Below are 18,358 nucleotides of genomic sequence, written 5' to 3'. Positions count from 1 at the left end.
CCAAAGACCTCTGTAACTCCTTTGACGCCTGCTACGCAGCCAACCAAAGACTCATTGCGGAAACTGGTGCGCACTGTATACGAGACCCTTAATGCCACCAGTCCTAACCTCACAACCTCCTGTTGGCTGTGCTATGATATAAAGCCCCCATTCTATGAGGCAATAGGACTTAATGCCACTTACAACGCCTCTAACGGTAAGAACCCTTCTCAGTGTTCATGGGGAAATCGTAAAATTGGCTTAACCATGCAACTAGTGAGCGGCAATGGGACCTGTCTAGGGAAGGTGCCCCAGGCTAAACAAAGTTTATGTGCCTCCATAGACAGCTCCCCTAGTTGGAAAAGTGACACTAAGTGGTTAATCCCCAGAACTGATGGATGGTGGATATGTTCAAAGACTGGCCTCACCCCGTGCTTATCTACCTCGGTCTTTAATGCCGCCAATGAATTCTGTGTCCTAGTAACAGTGCTGCCCCGCATCCTCTATCACCCTGAGGAGAGTATGTATTCGCATTGGGATAGTGACACAAGTATGAGAAGTAAAAGAGAGCCCATCACCGCACTAACCATTGCCACCCTGTTCAGTTTGGGAATAGCCGGAGCTGGGACCGGCATAGCTTCCCTGGCTACTCAACAATCAGGAATGACCTCCCTAAGGGCGGCCATAGATGAGGACATAGAAAGGTTGGAAACCTCGATTAGTCATTTAGAGAAGTCGCTCACCTCTCTATCCGAGGTAGTACTCCAGAATAGAAGAGGACTTGATTTGTTGTTCCTCCAACAAGGGGGACTGTGTGCCGCGCTGGGGGAGGAATGTTGTTTTTATGCTGACCATACTGGTGTGGTAAAAGAATCCATGGCAAAGGTGAGAGAAGGGTTAGCTAAGAGAAAACGGGAAAGGGAAGCTCAGGAGAACTGGTTTGAGGCTTGGTTTAACAGATCTCCTTGGCTCACCACCTTAGTATCTACCTTAGTGGGCCCAATTATCTTGCTTGTGCTTATTCTAACCTTGGGCCCTTGCATATTAAACAAGCTTATTAATTTTGTAAAAGATCGTGTTAATACTGTCCAGCTCATGGTCCTAAGACAACAGTATGAGACAGTGCCCACCCGTGAGGACCTCTACGGCTGGCCCGTACATGAGCAAGATTCCTCATTATGAACAACACACAGGGGGGAAATGTAAGAGACTGTTAGCATGTAAGAGACTGTTAGCATGAGAACTGCTATCTTCAGGTCAGGGTTAACAGCCCCTAGCCTGAAACAACATAATTATAAAATTCCAGGATGTGGGCAGTTGCAGCATGGCGACTAGAAGTCCTGTAGCTTATCTTATACTCCTGGTCTCCTTGTCCTGCAGTAAATCTTATACTCTTTGAAGCTATGCAAGTCCTGTAGCTTATCTTATACTCCTGGTCTCCTTGTCCTGTAGTAAATCTTATACTCTTTGAAACTATGTAAGTCCTGTAAGTTTATCTTGTACTCTCAGAAGCTATGGAAGGCCTTGAAAATGCTATATAACCCCTTGGCTTTAAGTGTTTGGGGTCCTTGTTAAAAACCCGCTGCGTCGGGCAGAGACGGGGACCCCAGCCGGCTGGTAATAAACCTCGCTGTGTGACTTGCATTATTGTGCGGGTTCTCTGTCTGTCTGAGGGGGACAATTCCGGATCTTAACAGTAGCAGCGAATCAGGAAAAAATTCATTTTTATCAATGGAAATAAAATAAAAATAAACAAACTAAATCCCCAGCTAAAAACTGAAAAAGAAAAGCTGGAAAAAAAAAAAAAACCGCTAAAAAATCAGAAACAGAAGAGATAGTTAAAAGCAAAAATTAATGAGGTATGGAATAGAAATACATTAGATATAAAGTAATAAAAGCTGTGTTTTTTTGAAAAAAACAATATGCAAACCAAGAGCTAGCTAACTCAATCAAAAATATGCAAAATAAGAAATGACCAGGGGGAAATAATACTGAAACAGAAGAAATGTTAAGAGACTACTTTGTAGATCTGTATGCAAATAAATTTGAACATCTACATAAAATGGATCATTTCCTAGAATGAAACAGTGGAACAAAATGTACATTAGGTATAGAAAACAGACTAATCTCCAAAGGAAAAAAGTGAAAATGCTTCAAGTAACTTCCCCCACAAACAGCACCAGCCCATGATTTCACAGAATTCTACAAGCCTTTCAAGGACCACAGAGTTTAAATGCTCCATTTATTGTTCCAAACCACTGGAAATGAAAGGAAATTTCCTAAATCTTTTATTAAGCAACTATAATAATATTGGTATTTAAAACTTGGTAAACAAACATGAAAAAGAAAAATTTAGGCCAATATCATGCCACTCTTCTTACATTGTGTTAATTGATTTTGATGTAAAAAATACAGATCTTAACACCTATATCGTCTCAAGAGAATCTGATATAAAAAATGGCTGTGTGTACATCATGAATCTGAATAGCTATTTGAGACTAAGAAGACTCTTGGTGGGCACTGCACTTAACAAACATTAGCTGTTGTTATTACTTCAAATACCAGTGCCTTTATAGAAATTAAAACTAAAGAAAGCTAACAGAAATATACATTCACATTTTATAAGTATGCTATTGTATTATTTGCTCTTTTTAATACTGAATTAAAGTATATGCCTTTGCTGATTTGTTCACCTGATAAAAATAAATTCAACATTTATTGAATACCAATTGTACGCCAGGAATAAAGTATATATTCTCAAACTTCTGAAGGTCTCTCAAAGGTCTGTAAAATCAGACCTTTTCATAATCTCATGCAGAGGGTGGCACACTTTAAAAGGTCAGACAGCAAGTACTTTAGACTTTACAGGTCATACAGTCTCTGTCGCAACTACACAACTCTGCCGTTGTAACTTGTATCTGACACAAATAACACATAAATGAATGAATGTGCGTGTCCATCAATAAATATTTACGGATACTGAAATTTGAATTTCATATAATTTCAACACCACAAAATAAGCTTTTGTTTCTTTACAATCATTTAAAAATGTGAAAAACATTCTTAGCTCAAAGGTCTTATAAAAGAGGCAATGGACCAAATTTGGCCCACAGGCTGTTTGCCAACTCCTGATCTACTGAAAAGCAAAAACCTCATCAGAAGTATGACAAACATATGAACATGTATGCAAAAATCTGCATCCAGTTTCTGGAAATTGAGTCATACATAAAACTTGGAATATTGTTCTCTGAGGTCCTTTTCAACTCTAATACTTGCTCATCATTTTCAAACTCATTCTAATCGGACTTCCCTTTTGGCAATGCTCTAGTGACCCAAAAGCACCACCTGAAGACAGCTTTGACAACAATTTCTCCCCCCACACACAGTGAAGTTTTGCTTTCTTTACGTCCTTTGTCTTTGTGAATAAATTTCAAGTTGCTTAATCCAGTTAGCATATTCTCTCTCTTAACTTCTAAACGACTGCAAAAATCTTCTAACTGGTGTATTTTCTATAAACCATTCCATACCATGTTTTCATGTCAGTCTTCCAACACAGTGTGATTACCTCTGTTCAAAAGTTTGCACTGAGTGCCCACTGTCCTTAAAAAAAAAAAAAAAAAAAGGCGAGAACCTTAGTCTCAGCCTCGCTTTGAAGATGCTCCACTACATGGCTACTACACATCTCTACGATCTTACCTACTCTTACCAAGTGAATTCTGTTCAGTGCTACTAAAACACCATATGTATTTCTATGTCTCTGCTTCCCATTACCATGTCCCTCATGTCTTTTTCTCTAAACCCTACCATTCTTTCAAGATCCTCGTGTTCCCTCTCCTCCAGTAAACCTTCTTGAGTGATGCAATCCCCTGTGATCTTTCCTTCTCTTTCAAATGTTATTGTTAACCACAAGTTATTAACAAAAACATTCCGTTATTTACCTTTGGTACATTTTCTCATCCAACAAACTTTGAGGATAACAAAAAATGATTCTGTGCTCAGCATACTATCCTATAACTGTAGGTGTTCAATTATTGCTTGTTATTAATGACAAAAAGTCATATATCAAACATGAATTCAAAAACATCAGAATAGAAATTTAAGTTTTTTTTTAATATATCCTCAACAAGAATGCCACTTACTTTTACCAATATATCTTTTACAACTTGATTGCTATCATTGTGAACGCTGATATAACTGGAAAAGGTCTCTCCCAAAAAAATATTCCTGTGAAATAAAATAAATTTTTAGGCAGAAATCTATTCAGGTTTTATCACAAATATTCTGTTTGAGCAACACTGAGAACTTCAAATGGAGAAAAATTTATTAAAGGATAGAGATCGGTAAAATACTGCTGCAACATTCCTTGTTTACACTAGGCTGCTCATTTATTACCTAGTGCAATTCAAAGTACTGACTTACTCTATAAAACATGATATATATCTTGGGCTTCAACTACTACACAAACCGCCAGTCTCCTGAAATAACTCATTGAAATCAGGTCCATTTTAAGAGTCTTAAGATCGGTTATTGAAGAGGACAGAAAAAGGCAATTTTTGAAATAACTTAAACCCTAAATCTAGAGGAGACCTAGATTTAGAGCATTTTTACCAATATATTTGATTTTTCTACGTTATTCTAATAAAAATAATGACTAGTGGCTTTACTTTATACCTTTTATAAAGTATGTTTTATAAAAATATATATTTATTAATATGTATTACATGAAAATATTTAATGGCTATATTCCTAAGTTTTCAAGACAGAAGTCTATGACCACATTCTGTAAACCTTTCAAAAAAACCTGAAAAATTCCTTTTGGTTTCAAATTCTCTCAATGGAAACAGACTGGAGCTAGGGGCTTCTACCTCATTAATAATCTAGAAGAGAATAGCTAAGAGCAAGAGAAGGAATAAAAAATTTAGAGTTCCTAATTGGTTGACAAGTCTTATAACTTATGTTGGGAGAAGGCTGTGAAGCTGAATAAAGAGTTCTTCTGAAAGACATTTAGATTAAATCAGTTAAAATAAAAAAAAATCCATGGACATTAATAAATATAAGATCTAAAGAAGAAAGTTAAAATTCTATCACACTAGGAACCACTATTAAAATGTTGGTATGTATCTTATTTTTTTCAACCATATGTATCTTATGGCTTCTTAAAAACCAGAATCACATAGTGTAATTTTGGTAAATTTTTTTTTTTTTTACCACTTAAATGTCCCATGAGCATTTTTCCAGCTCATAGTTATTTTTTGAAAACCAGATTTGTAATGGCTTTAAAATATTGTTGCATTTCTTATGTGACTACATCATTCTTACCCGAAATTCTGTGGTAAAGTCAACATTTCTCCCAACATTAAAATTTCTGCACCATTTACAGTGGAAGGATCATCTCTCATGAGTTGGTTAAAGAGATCTCCTGTAGGAAGAGAAAAACATAAAATTCTAAGCTGTACCTAGTAAATAAGTTTTACTTACATAAAGTAATAGTTGGGCGAAATATTTTTTATAAATACTCTCTTGACAAAAAATATATTTAAAAAACATAATTTCTAATCTTCAATACAACTAATGCATGCCAAAAAATTGTTTTCACAGAGAATGAACACTTTAGAAACAAAAGAAAATATGTGATATACAATATATTATATAAATCTCCAATAATTTTAAATAAAGGGAATCCTAATACATTGATGGAACATTTGAAGATAAATGTAATTTCAATAGTATCATGACTATGAATGTATTGACACTAAAATGAAAATAAAAGTATCTTGCTGCCATGGGATATCAATAGTATCTTGACTTACAGATTATGAGTGAAATCTGTTACTCAGATGAACCACTCACATGGTACAAAAATGGGCAACAAAGAACGCAGCAGAGAGTTAGCATAAGATTGGCAAGGACTAGGTTTATTTCAAGGTAATACAGGCAATCCAGGTTTCAACTTTTCCCTAGGTACAATTAGAATAAAGCATGTGTCATACCAGGTAAGTCTTTTTCTTCACATGTTACTGGAATGTTGGTGAATAAAGTAGGCTTAGTTAAACGCATCACTGTGAATTAAAAAAAACAAGAAAATATTAATATTGCTTTGGGCTAGCTCGTACTCCAAAGTCAAGTGTATGGTATTCATCAAGTTTATACTAATATAAAATATAACTAAATATAACTTCCTAAAGATAATATTAAATACTTCCTAAGATTATTATACAGCAGTGATTTACTAAAAATATTAATATATGAAAGAATTTTATATGAGAAAAAAGAGAACAATTTTGCTTTTACTTACAACCTAATTAATTGTAAAAATAAAATGTAAATGCAATACAACTCATTGTAGAGCAACTGGAAAATAAAGGAATTCTAAAGCTTAAAATATATTAGGAGAAAAAAGCTTTAAAAAACTCTTGAGTGACTTCACTGTAAACAATATCAATAAAATATTAATTAAAATTAACCTCACAGGGAAAAACTTTTAGATGCACCATTTTGAACATGAAACAATAATTTTATGCCAAAAAGATCTTTGTAAGCTTTGTCCCTTCGATAGAATCACAGGCAACTGGAAGTTCAGTAAGTGGACCTTTAAGTAATAATTCTGTGATGAAGTTACAAAAATATCAGTTAATGTATACAGATTTATATAATTCCGACCAAAACTATGATTTGTTCTCGGACATGACAGAATGTGTCTAAAGTTTATCTAGAAAAATAAATAAATGGAAATAAGAAAATTAATGGGGAAAAAATGAGGAAGAACTCGACTTACAATATATTAAACCATTTAAATCCATAACCTACTATTTGGCTTATTAATGCAAGACCATAGTGATATATGGATCAGATAGTTTTAAAAAAAGATTAGGATACAGAAAAATAAATCAACATTATAAGGTGCTAGGACAACTGGTTAGCCGAGAAAAGTAAAATTGAATTTACAAATTCATTTCAAATATTAAATAAATTACATATGTATCAAATAGACAAAAAAATTAAGCCACAGAAAACTAGAAAACATGAAGTATTTATTAAATCTAGTCTAGCAAGGATAGAACATTCTAATTTTTAAAAAAAATCTTTTTCAACTATGTCTAGATTGACATTTGACCACATCAAATAAAGACAAAAATATAAAATTAAAAGTCATAACAAAATATTTTAGAAAATGAATCACAGATTATTTTTTTATTCTCTATTAAAAAGGTTAATTCAAATCAAAACCAAAAAACTTTAAAGACTATAGGCATAAATGGTCAATTCACAACGTACGTGGTATTATTCACACATGTACTACCTAACCATTAACTATCTATATCATACATGTCAAATTTAGTGCCTTTGTCATCCAGGTCTCAGCTTAAATGACATCTTTTTCAGAAAAGAAGTAACAGGTCACCTTGTTTCTCCCATCATACCTTGTATTTACCATGAACTGTATTTATTTACTTGTTTATAGCACTTCTACATAAACTCCATGAGGTTTAGGCTCTCATGTATCATGTTCAGTTTTGTGGCCTCCTCATTTGACACAAGTTCTGGCACATAGTATATTCTATAGAGCCTTGCTAAATTAACACCTCACCAAAGTCCTTAAGTAACTTGGTATTATTTTGAATCTATACAATGTTGTATTAAAAAGATGGCTTCTGAAATAGTCAACAAATGCTAACCTTAAAATTTCTGAAGTTGCTTGTGTAATTGGTATTTATTGAACATGTACTAGTGGGAGACACTACGCTACCTTACAAATATTAACACATTTCATTCTCATGGTTACTCTACAGGGTTGGTATTATCATTATCCCCCTTTTACAGATAAGGAGGAGTTAATTTGCATATAAAAGATTACATAGCAGATAGGTGGCAGAAATTTGAACCTGGGTGATTTCTTTCATTCTGTTCAAAAATAAGTCTTCGGGGGATGAGGGTGAGGGGGATCAAATGTATGGTGATGGAAGGGGAGCTGACTCTGGGTGGTGAACACACAGTGTGATTTATGGATGATGTGATACAGAATTGCACACCTGAAATCTATGTAATTTTACTAACAATTGTCACCCCAATAAATTAAAAAAAAATAAGTCTTAAATTATTAATTATAAGTACGGGTCATGAACCTGAAATGTCATGCCTTATCAGAAAGCATCCCATGAGAATTCAAAGTAGGACCCATCTCAAACACAGCATTAGCCACCTACAGATCAAAGACTTGGGAGAGGGGGTTAGGGAGGTGTTTCTGACCTTCTACTTTCACTCTTATTTCTAAGCAGAAAATATTAACATTAAGTAAAATCTAAAAGGGATAAAAAGGTGCTCTGAAAACAATGTACAGGAGGAGAGTTTTTCTCACAATCTAAATATCTAAGACTCTAAGCTCACTATTAACACCAATTAATGTTTTCAGTTTCTTCCTGATTTTTTTTTCATTTCAGAAGAAACCCAATCTTAACAAATAGAGGAAACACACTCTCAAGGTAATCCTGAAACACTTTTTAAGTGCCCTCGAGTTTACCCAAATGTGTATCCAATTTATTTGCTTATTATATGGTCAAACTTCCATTATGTACAAAACTCCTATAAAGCTTAGTTTCTGCTGATTCTATTTTTTTTCCCTAGGAGATGAGACAGTAGGAAGTGGGTAAAGAACCACTTTCCATTAAAAATACAAGACCTTTAAGTTATTTGATAAGTTGGCAAATGAAATTAAATTCATATGATGCCCTCCACATCTTTTTTCTTTGAATTTGACATTTATTTGAAGGTAGATGAATGTCAGGGAATAATTAAATTATGGCACTGTAGTCACTTTCCTGGAGAGTAAATGCTGACAGTATTTTAGCAAATGCCCTCACAGATTCACCTTCTTGTACATATTTTTGTTTCCTCAAATTATTTCCATGTCTATGACTTAACAGTGGAACCCAGAAATACTGCTGAGTCCTATTAGCTAGTGCTAGAATCTTGAGTCCTAAGGTTCTAAATACTCTAAAAGGATTCGAAGAAGGAGCTGTGGATTCTAAATTCTTAGGCCTTGATTACTTAAGCACTGTCTAGGTAGAAGAGAAATGAATCTCTTCTTTTAAGATCATGGAAATATATGCAATAAAATTTAATCTTGTTTCCTAGTTCTGAATTACCTTTTCATTATTTCTCAAATGGTTAGAAAGCAATTTATATAGAATTAGAAAGATTTAAATCTACCACATATGAAGACAAAGAAGCTTTTTTTAAGGTGATTCTTAGATTAAAAAGCTACTCATCAGAATCCTATGACCCCTGACTGTACCTTGTATTTTCAGCTCTGTGTACAGTCATTTCAAAATAATAAAATTATCATTAAAAAAACATCGTGTTCTGTGTTAAATGACTGTCTTATGAGTACCTAACTTTTAACCTTTGGGTAACAATCTTACAGTAAATAAGACCTGAACAATAAAAATCAAATTTCACCATTTATTATTCCCTAATAATATTAATCAACTTTTATTTGCAAGCTTGCTGGCAATACTGAATAATTCTTGATGTTTCTCCAGCATTCTTGGGTTGAAAAGATGATTAATGAACGAAAAGAGGAAGTAATTACTGAATACGTTACCTTAGAAACTTCCTCTATACCTGGTGACTTTTTATTTAAAGACTTTTGGAAGCATTCACACATATGATGGTTATTTTCTAGACAGTCTCATTTGAGACAATAAAATGGTACTAAAAGGGTTTTAAAAAAACATTTGGATAGAGTAAAACTTAACTGGAAAAGAAGATCTTTAGTTAAAAATTAGTAGACTCCTCAGATTTTAAGCAACCTCAGCTTATGAAAAATTCCTCCAAAGGGCACATTTACCATGTATTATGAAGCCCCTACCATGCCAGGCACTATGCCACCAGGCACAAATGTCTGCCTTCCAATGAGTACAGTCTTACCAGCTTTTCTCAGGATTTAGTTTTACTACTTAATAGTAGTAACTCCATGTAAGCTCTGTGAGAGCAGGGTCCATGTTTGTCTCCTTCCCTACTACATTCTAGTACCTAGCTCATGGTAGGCATTTAAATTTGTTAAATAAATACATGCTTTTAGAATACTTTTATTCTATAATCACTTTCGTTATTTTTATGAGGCGATGTGTAAACACAATTTATAACACTTTGGTCATGGCAAACCAACAATGACTTAAAGAACCAACCAACTAGTAATCAGCATTAATGGTTATTAAGATTTAATTACCTGTATTAGAATAAAGAAAGAATAATTTCATTGCTTATCACATTTGATACTTTGCTTCAAAACAGGTTATAACCTTAGATACATTATGGTCTGAGGCAAATTATACTTTTTTTTTAACCTTTGTTTCAAAACAACACATCAACTATTGTCTATTACAGATCTTTGGAAACATCAGCAGAATCTGGGCTGGTCTTCCAATTTGAACTACATTCATGCCACTTGAATAGCTTTCCCAATAGAATTAGTTTTAGTTTTATTTTTAAAAAAATATGACGCTTTTTGAGAGTAAATAAAATTACTGTAAAATTATATTTTAAGGATTCATCGAAATCCAAATTATTCACTATAATTCATAGGAATATCTAATTCAATCACCGGAAAAGTAACAGAACAAAAGGAACAGAACATTTCACCTCTAAATTCAGTATAAATAATAATTTATCACAATTCATTTAAAAGAAGACTGCTAAAAGCAAGACCCAGAAAGTTCTTGACTTAAATGACAAGCCTAGGAATTTACCTGATATTTATTTCTGGGATACAAACTGTATACACATTACCACATAATTTTTTTCACAACGTTAAGAATAAATAGGCTATATTAGCAAAGGTTCAAATAAAAACATTAAGTCATTAAAAATTTTAAAAATTTATTCATTTCACTGTTTCAGTTCATACTGTTCATTCAGAATATTCTTCTTTTTGACAATCAGTGGAATTCATTACATACTTAAAATAACACCATATTTATGCACAAATAAATTCATTTTCCCAGTAAGAGCCAATCTTCCTTTAAGGAGATTTCCCACATATTCACAGTACATAATATCACAGAACACCCATATTTGGCCTAAATGTCTTTGAATTGTAGCGTTACAAGATGGAAGTTCATTGTGTCTGATAATTTGATTGAGTTTTGCCCAAATGTCTTCCAGAGTTTGGTTGTTACAAATAGTGTGTTCTATTGTCCATCTTGCTCTATAAAAGGAATGTATATTTAGTGCCTTTAAACTATGTTGCAATTTTTCAGACAAAGGAAAAATATTTTCAGTACAATTACTGCTGGGAAGTGAAACACTCCAAGACCTCTTCTTTTGCCGGTTTCCTTTTTCTGATTGTTTATCCAGATTTCTAGAATTAGTCTGTTCATTCAGTGTGTGTGATCGGATTAAATGCTTCTTTTCTTTCAAATTAGGTTGAAACTCCAGTAGATCTACTGTGCAATCGTAACTCTGTAATTTAACATCATGTTCTGAAATAGTTAAGTGCTGTTTCACATCTTCAGCTGCCTCTTCAGAAATCATAGGTGCTGATCTTTTAGGTTTGAGTGGAAGTTTGGACCCATCATGTGGAAACCAAGGAATAAATCTTGATAGTGGACGTGTAGGAAAGTCTTGAATTGCTTTCTCTGCAATTTTTAGCAGTTTTGTGGGATCACTCTCATATGGTCGATAATGTAATATTACTTCTGTTGTCATTGTGCAGTAATCCAGTTACTCTTACATGGAGAGAAAATTTCTTAGCTGAGTTCCTCAGAGCTAGAATGTAATTTATAATTACAAGACTGTCTCTCTTTCCAAATCAGAGGGAAACAGGACCTAAAGTGGAAGTATTGCAGAGAATAAGATATGGTAGGGATAGCCTACATAGCCATAGGCAGGGAGAAAAGGAAAAACAAAAACCAATCCCAATATGTTTTTACCAAAGTGCTACTGGTAAATGTGAATATAATCCACAAAACTGGAAATCTTTTCTCTCACCAAAATAAGTGATCTGGATTAGATGCCCTATAAGATCACTTCCAGCCTAAAAATGCTAGTAATCAACATGTTTAACTCAACAGATATAAAGGATTTGGACATAATGATATTAATATATTAGGTAATAATAATCTTAGGACTATTATCAGAAAAAAGCAAATCAGTAATTCTTAAAATACTGGATTTATAGAAAGATAACTAAAAAAATGTAATAATACTTAAAAATTTGAAGGCAACCCAGTAGTAAACATTAAAAACATGAAAATGGCTTAACTTTGCATTTAGGCTAAGGACTGGTTTTGTGACAGTCTCCTCCGTGTAACTGGGGAAATTAAGCAGTTTCAAGACCTTAGCACCGTGGCTCCTGAATTCCAATTTGGAGGAGGAACAAGAAGGCTAGACCCTTATTTCTTTTCCTCTTAAAACACAGAAGTCCTCAAGTTGCCCCACATTAAGTCATTCAGTTCCAGCACACGGTATACAGGGTCAAGAAAGGAGCCTTATAGGATCTGCAAGTTAGGCTTCCTAATCAGGCCCAAAGCTGCAAGAGCTGTAAGGCAGGTTTCTTTCATATCCTTACTGTACAAAAAAAGAGGTTGCATCCCTTCTCCCCCAAATCATTAGAGAACTACTTGACGAGGGTTCTCCCATTGCAAGGATAACAGTGGAGGGGACTCCTGGCATGATATCACAATACTCATTTGACCACTGATTCTGAAGAGTTAAAAGAAGTAATCTCACATTTTTTTTCACCTACTATTCATGCCCACTAACAGATTTGACAATTCTAAATTCATAAACGACTGTTATCCTTAATATGAATAACTTTTAATATAGATCTAAATATAGATAGCATATTCTTTCAAGAATTAATACTCTTGTTTTCTTCCCTCTTCCTTACACTTTCACATCATAAGATATGGCATTGAGAATTCTTCCACTGTTGTCTGAACTTATTCAGTGTTGTACTCCAGATACTGAAGTTCTGACAGTTTCTTAATATTTTACATATCTAAGAAAGTAAACTTAAAAGACCATATAAATTTTGGCATCCAACATCAGTAAAATTAAAAACTTGTGAAATTTTGATTAACTAGGACATTGGAGAAGACTAACACCAAAAGAATTTTAATAAAGCTAAAACTATTAGTGAATTTCAAAGCACTTGTCCTTTAAGCTGCTAAAATACTCTTTCCCAAGGTATCTTCTGCTTTGGAAAATAAGGAATAGAAAACTAAAAATTCCTAATGGCAGTTAGCCTCTATAGTAGTGAAGTTTAACTGAGTTTAACAGCTTTCAATTTGTATAAAATAACACCTAGCAGCTAATAGCACTATTCCAAATTCCCATCAAAGTAGTTAGTAAGGGGAGGATCTGTAAAAATGCTGTTTCCTTCATTAGGAGGCAACATGGAGTCTTGGAAAGATTGAGGAAGGCCTTGTGTTGAAATATTGCCTCAATCACTTATCAGCTTGGTGATCTTGGAAAAGTTTCTTAACTCATGAGAGTTAAGTAACATCTATTCTACAAACTTGATATGAGATTGAAAGATAAAGAACTTGACAGTTCCTTTTCCTCCTTTTCTTTTTCTCCAGGAATAAACAATTTCAGTCCAGCTCATTTGCTCAAACTAAGCTTACAGGTCCTATTGCCATATTACTTGATATTGCAATTTCTTAATTCTACAAATCAGAGACAATCCTGTTAACCCTAACCATCAGTTTATGATTTTATGTTACAAATGGGACTGGTGAGCTTCTGGAACTTTTCTTGCTTAACATCACAACTGAGGTGGTGGTGGAGGGGAGCGGGTAAGGTCCCTCAAAATGGATACCACAAGAAAGTTAGTGCAATTCAACTGCATCCAAATGTCTACTGGGCATTTTCTCAGCTCAGTCCAAGATGGTATTGGTAACCACATAGAGCATCCAAGAAATGAAAAGTGTGCATCTGTGGTATAGAAAACAGATGAAATAAAGCTGAAAGCATTTCAAATAAAAGTTTTCCAGAAAACAACAGAAATTCCAGAAAAACTGCCCGGTTTTTCCCTAATGATCTAATTAAATCATCGAACTTACTTAACATTGTTTGCTGTGTACAGAAAACGAAAGTTGACACGAATTTTTCCATATACACAATATTTTGAAGTAAACTACAGTAAGTTTTTAGAAAACCTAAATTATATGTTAGTACTATGTATTTCTATATCTTTGGCACTGTTGTCGTGCAATACTAGACTAATTTTACAGATGAAGCTGAAGCTTCGAAACTTTGTCAGTGCCACATTTAGAGACAAGAGACAGAAGGAAACCACTTTGGATGTCAGCTGTCATCAACCAGGTTCACAGGGCTTTCCCCGGGTGGGGTGGGGACGTCAGCTTCTGCGGCTAAAATCTATCTGGTGACTGCAGCAGCGCATAACAGAGTGAGCGATTAATCAGGTACCTATCTATTCCATTCTAGAGGGAGGCTCTCAAACCCAAAAATCAAAGAGCAGAAATTGCTTCCTGCCGCTCGGCGCCAAGAGATCGAGCAGCGGGGCGAGCACTGACAGAATTTAAAAAGGATGAGGCCTACAACCCAGAGGCCAGGTCTGTGAGGCAAAGGCTTCGAGAACTAGAGAAAGAAGGGGAGAAAACACGTTAAGGGGAGCAAGGTTCACAAGTTTACCTTTCAGGGCCAGCAGGTGCTCCTGTTTGGGGGGATTCACTTCCATTTTGACCGGCACTTTTGACTCAATTACGGAGGCTGAAGAGGTTCAATCCAACCCGGAAGTAAACAGGAAAGTACATGTTCGGGAAGACAGCGTCACACTCCCAACAGTTACTGTCTTCCGGTGGTGTCAAGTTCTCTTCTTACTCAGTCCGTTACGGACCCATCGGCTTTGTTTTACCAAGGCCATCTGGTGCCTCTTAGAGACCTATACATAAAATACTGTTTTTCAGCCACAATCACACATCGCGACTTCAAGAAACCACTCGCCGGGAACAATACAGGGCCTCGGAAATACCTACATTGCGGAGTAAAAGATACCGATGAGGCACACTGGAATTTGTAGTTTACACAAAAATCATATTGCATGCTGGGAGATGGAGTCTCCCTTTGCCCGTCCGTTTTGCAAGAGGGGAGAAGAGCTCGTTACTGGTGGAGGGGTTTCACCTCAAAACTTTGCTTCTGTTTTATCCCTACTTTTTTCTTAACTTTATTCCTTCCATCAGTTGCAGACTCCTTAATAACAATAAAAATAACCACCCAGGCGCAGGGATAGGTCTGCAGCCAAACAGCTAGGGCCGGAGGGAGGAGGAGCGAGCAGATGGTCGGCATAGCCCCACCCCGCGTCGTATTGCGCCTGTGCGCCAGTGGTGAGCGCCCAGGCCTCTGGGTAGGTGGCTGTATCCCGCCCCTCAGTTGAAGGCTCTGACGGCTGCTTCAGCGGCGCCGCTCCTTTGAGGATGGCTGCCCTGGTTGTAAACAAGCCTGGAACGGGACTAGACAGTGGCCGTCAGGGCAGCCGGGGGACGGCCGTGGTGAAGGTGAGGGACCTTGCGTGCTCTGTTCTCCACCATTGGCCACTCTGTCGGTTCATCCCGGAGATCTGGCTGCAGCGCCGCGGCCCTGGCTTCTTAGGGCAGGATGCGCGGCCTCTGGGCTCCTCTCGGCTTAGCAAACCTCGCCCTCTCCTCTGCGACTTTTATCCCCGCAGGCCTGAAGTGGCCTGGTCTTCTGCTCATGCCATTCCTCTGCTTGGCATCACGTTAAGGGGACGTTTGTGAAAAGGAGTTTATGGGCCAATGAGAGTGACCTGGGCTGTTCTTTCCCCTGGTCTTCTGCTTTTAGTTAAGCTCAACAGTCATTAATCAGCTTTTAGAAAAAAATTCTATTAAATCGAGCCATTATTATCGCCAGGTACTATGTTAGCTATTTTAACTCGTTATTATCTACTTACGAGGTAAATGTTTATTCCTGTTTACAGGTGAGGAAATTCAGGTTTTGGGTTAACACGATGTGTGGCAGAGCACGGTTGTTGACTGGCTCTAAAGTTTGCTTTTCACTATTGCATTACTTCTATAATCAGACATCTATCATTGGGTTGGTCTGCCCCCTCCTCTCTTGGTAGTAGTTTGTCAACACTGTTGAGAAGCCTCCAACAGCTGTATAGCTGGGCATTATGCTACTATATGTGAATTGCCCTATGCTTCAAGTTTGAAACTTTACCCTGTGTAAGTGCTCCAGGATGCTTTTACTAAAAAATCAACTGGAATACGTGGAATTCGTTTTAACCTTCCACTATATATATGGGAAAATCTGGAAGAGGGGACTGATCAGAACGGTTTGTAGAATAACCTTCAGGATTACTTGTAATCTGAGAGGTTGATAATTCTCATTCCTGGCTACATATTAGAACCACTGAGAACTTAAAAACAAAACAAAAACAAAAAACCCAAAAATCTGATGCACTCCTCCCCCAGTTCTGATTAAGTTGATATCTATATTTTTTACACTTCCAGAAATGATTTCAATGTGGAACCAGGTTTGAGAACCAACCACTAGGCCAGATAATATCTGAAGTTCTTTTAAGATCTTGAATAATAGCCACCTGTGATTTTTCACCTAGTGTTGGTTTTATAGGATAGCAAATATTACATTTCTGCTCACAACTATATTACCAATATTGGTGGTGATCAATATTGATTCATCTGACCTTTATATATTAATGAAATTATTCTGAAGATGCACAGCATATCAGAGATGTGGAGGAACCCTTTTATTATTAGGCATGTTGTTTGGTTGAGATTTTATTTATTGAATTGTGTTTTTTCTAAGTAGAGAATACCTGAAGATTATTTTGTGAATTAACTTGAACTAATAAATTGCCATTAGAATAGATATTTCTGTATCTACTTTTGTCATCCTGTTTGCCTTAAAAATCTCAAAAATATACCAAAATTTGATGTAACTCCAATTTGTTATTGCACATAGTTGGATATATTAGAGACTCACTTTGTTCATTTTCATCTTTACATGTGAAATGTGCATGAGCAGTGCAATAGGACAGCCCTTTTTGGAAACAGCCTCATGCTGTAATTTGTAAGAAGTATGGTGGCATAAATTAAAAAAAAAAGTCATTGTCATTTTCATAGATGAAAGCAAGAAGTATTAGTTGGAAGGTAAAGGTTGAAGTATACTAATGCTAGTATTATGTGAACCGGCATCTTGCTTAATGAACAAGTTGATAATGACATGGCTTTTATCTTTAGGGAAACAAAGATAAAAATCTCATATTATGAAGTTATTTATATTCAGAAAAGAATCAGGAACATTTCCTTTGAATAGGGAGTCTTTGTAAGTTTCTTTTGAATAGTGAGCCTTTGTAGTCCTTTTAAAATATGGTCTGGTTTATTAAATTTGATTTACATGTAATAAGTACATGTAATGAAGTCCTTGTTGGCATATTGGTGAAATTTTTAAAATTAAGAGCTTTTTTCCTATCTAGAACTTAATTTCTTATATTGTTAGCTAAAATTCCTAATAGTCTAGTAACTTTATTTTTGGATCCGTGTTTGGCTTACTAATCAGACTGTGCAATTTTACTAGTGCTTTTTGGAAAATCCTGCGGTAGCAACATGAGTAAACTCTTTTACCTTGTGTAATGATAAAATCAGCGATACAAGATATGAATGAACTAAGTAAATTTTTGTTTTTTTGGAGCTTATTGTCATAAACAAGTAATATTTATTATGGTGTCACATTAATGATAACATTTATAAAAATGTTGCCTTTATTTTATATCTAATTCTGTGGTGAATATATTTTCTATGTTTAGTAAAATTTGATATTTAGGTGAAACTTTTCCCCTGCCTTTTAAAAAAAATGTAGGATAAGTTGCAGTGTGTGTGTGTGTGTGTGTGTGTGTGTGTGTATCATATATGTAATTTGTAGCTGTTCCGCAGCTATTTCCCTTCCTCATAGGGAACCACTATTGCAATATAATCAGTTTCCTGTGTATCCTGCCAGAAAGATAGTATGCCTGTATAACAATATATACATAAATATATGTTCCCTTTTTCTCCCCACCTTTACACAAAAGTTAATATGTTCTAGCTCCCTTTTCACTTGGCTTTCATTTGAAATCATTCTGGGTGTGTACATAAAAAAACTTCCTAGCTCTTCTTCACTAGACTACATAGTTTTGCAGTATATGAGTGTGCCATAATCATTTTCCAGTCTTGTGTTGATGTATATTTACTTTGTTTCCAATCTTTTGCAAATGGTGTTGTAAGGAATAACATACAGATCTTCTCACACATGTGTGACGTATTTGTAGGATAAGTTCCTGAAAGTAGAATTGTTGAGTTTTTCAAACTTTTGATAGGTATTGCCAAATTGCATT

The 18,358-nt window shown here is 35.4% G+C and overlaps 3 protein-coding genes across 6 annotated transcripts in view; 1 reads left to right on the top strand and 2 right to left on the bottom strand.

Moving 5' to 3' along the window:
• TRAPPC13 (trafficking protein particle complex subunit 13) overlaps positions 1 to 14,991 on the bottom strand; it is a 46,290-nt gene extending 31,299 nt beyond the window's left edge. For 3 of the 4 annotated variants that reach the window (XM_033109922.1, XM_033109923.1, XM_033109924.1), the window contains exons 1-4: positions 14,638 to 14,772; positions 5,970 to 6,038; positions 5,299 to 5,398; positions 4,119 to 4,203 (exon numbers count right to left, since the gene is read on the bottom strand). In XM_033109922.1, the coding sequence (XP_032965813.1) occupies positions 4,119 to 4,203; positions 5,299 to 5,398; positions 5,970 to 6,038; positions 14,638 to 14,683 (300 nt within the window). In that variant the 5' untranslated portion in view covers positions 14,684 to 14,772. Of the gene's footprint in view, positions 1 to 4,118; positions 4,204 to 5,298; positions 5,399 to 5,969; positions 6,039 to 14,637 lie in introns of all 4 variants that reach the window. The other variant, XM_033109921.1, reaches the window with a different exon arrangement.
• On the bottom strand, positions 10,835 to 14,764 carry SHLD3 (shieldin complex subunit 3). The gene is made up of 2 exons (XM_033109927.1): positions 14,638 to 14,764; positions 10,835 to 11,805 (listed from the first exon to the last, which is right to left on the bottom strand). The coding sequence occupies exon 2, from the start codon at positions 11,683 to 11,685 to the stop codon at positions 10,930 to 10,932; it is 756 nt and encodes a 251-aa protein (XP_032965818.1). The 5' UTR covers positions 11,686 to 11,805; positions 14,638 to 14,764; the 3' UTR covers positions 10,835 to 10,929.
• A 308-nt stretch (positions 14,992 to 15,299) lies between the features above and the next one.
• TRIM23 (tripartite motif containing 23) overlaps positions 15,300 to 18,358 on the top strand; it is a 30,151-nt gene continuing 27,092 nt past the window's right edge. The window contains exon 1 of the mRNA XM_033109919.1: positions 15,300 to 15,500. Within this exon, the coding sequence (XP_032965810.1) occupies positions 15,420 to 15,500 (81 nt within the window). The 5' untranslated portion in view covers positions 15,300 to 15,419. The remainder of the gene's footprint in view (positions 15,501 to 18,358) is intronic.

This window comes from Rhinolophus ferrumequinum, chromosome 7 (assembly GCF_004115265.2).
Source record: "Rhinolophus ferrumequinum isolate MPI-CBG mRhiFer1 chromosome 7, mRhiFer1_v1.p, whole genome shotgun sequence".
NCBI classification, from domain to species: domain Eukaryota; kingdom Metazoa; phylum Chordata; class Mammalia; order Chiroptera; family Rhinolophidae; genus Rhinolophus; species Rhinolophus ferrumequinum.
The sequence above is the reverse complement of the archived record's forward strand: the minus strand, read 5'-3'. Positions and strand labels throughout refer to the sequence as shown.

Coding starts and splice junctions, on each gene's coding strand:
- SHLD3 (XM_033109927.1), bottom strand. CDS start 11,685: ATGACAACAGAAGTAATATTACATTATCGACCATATGAGAGTGATCCC.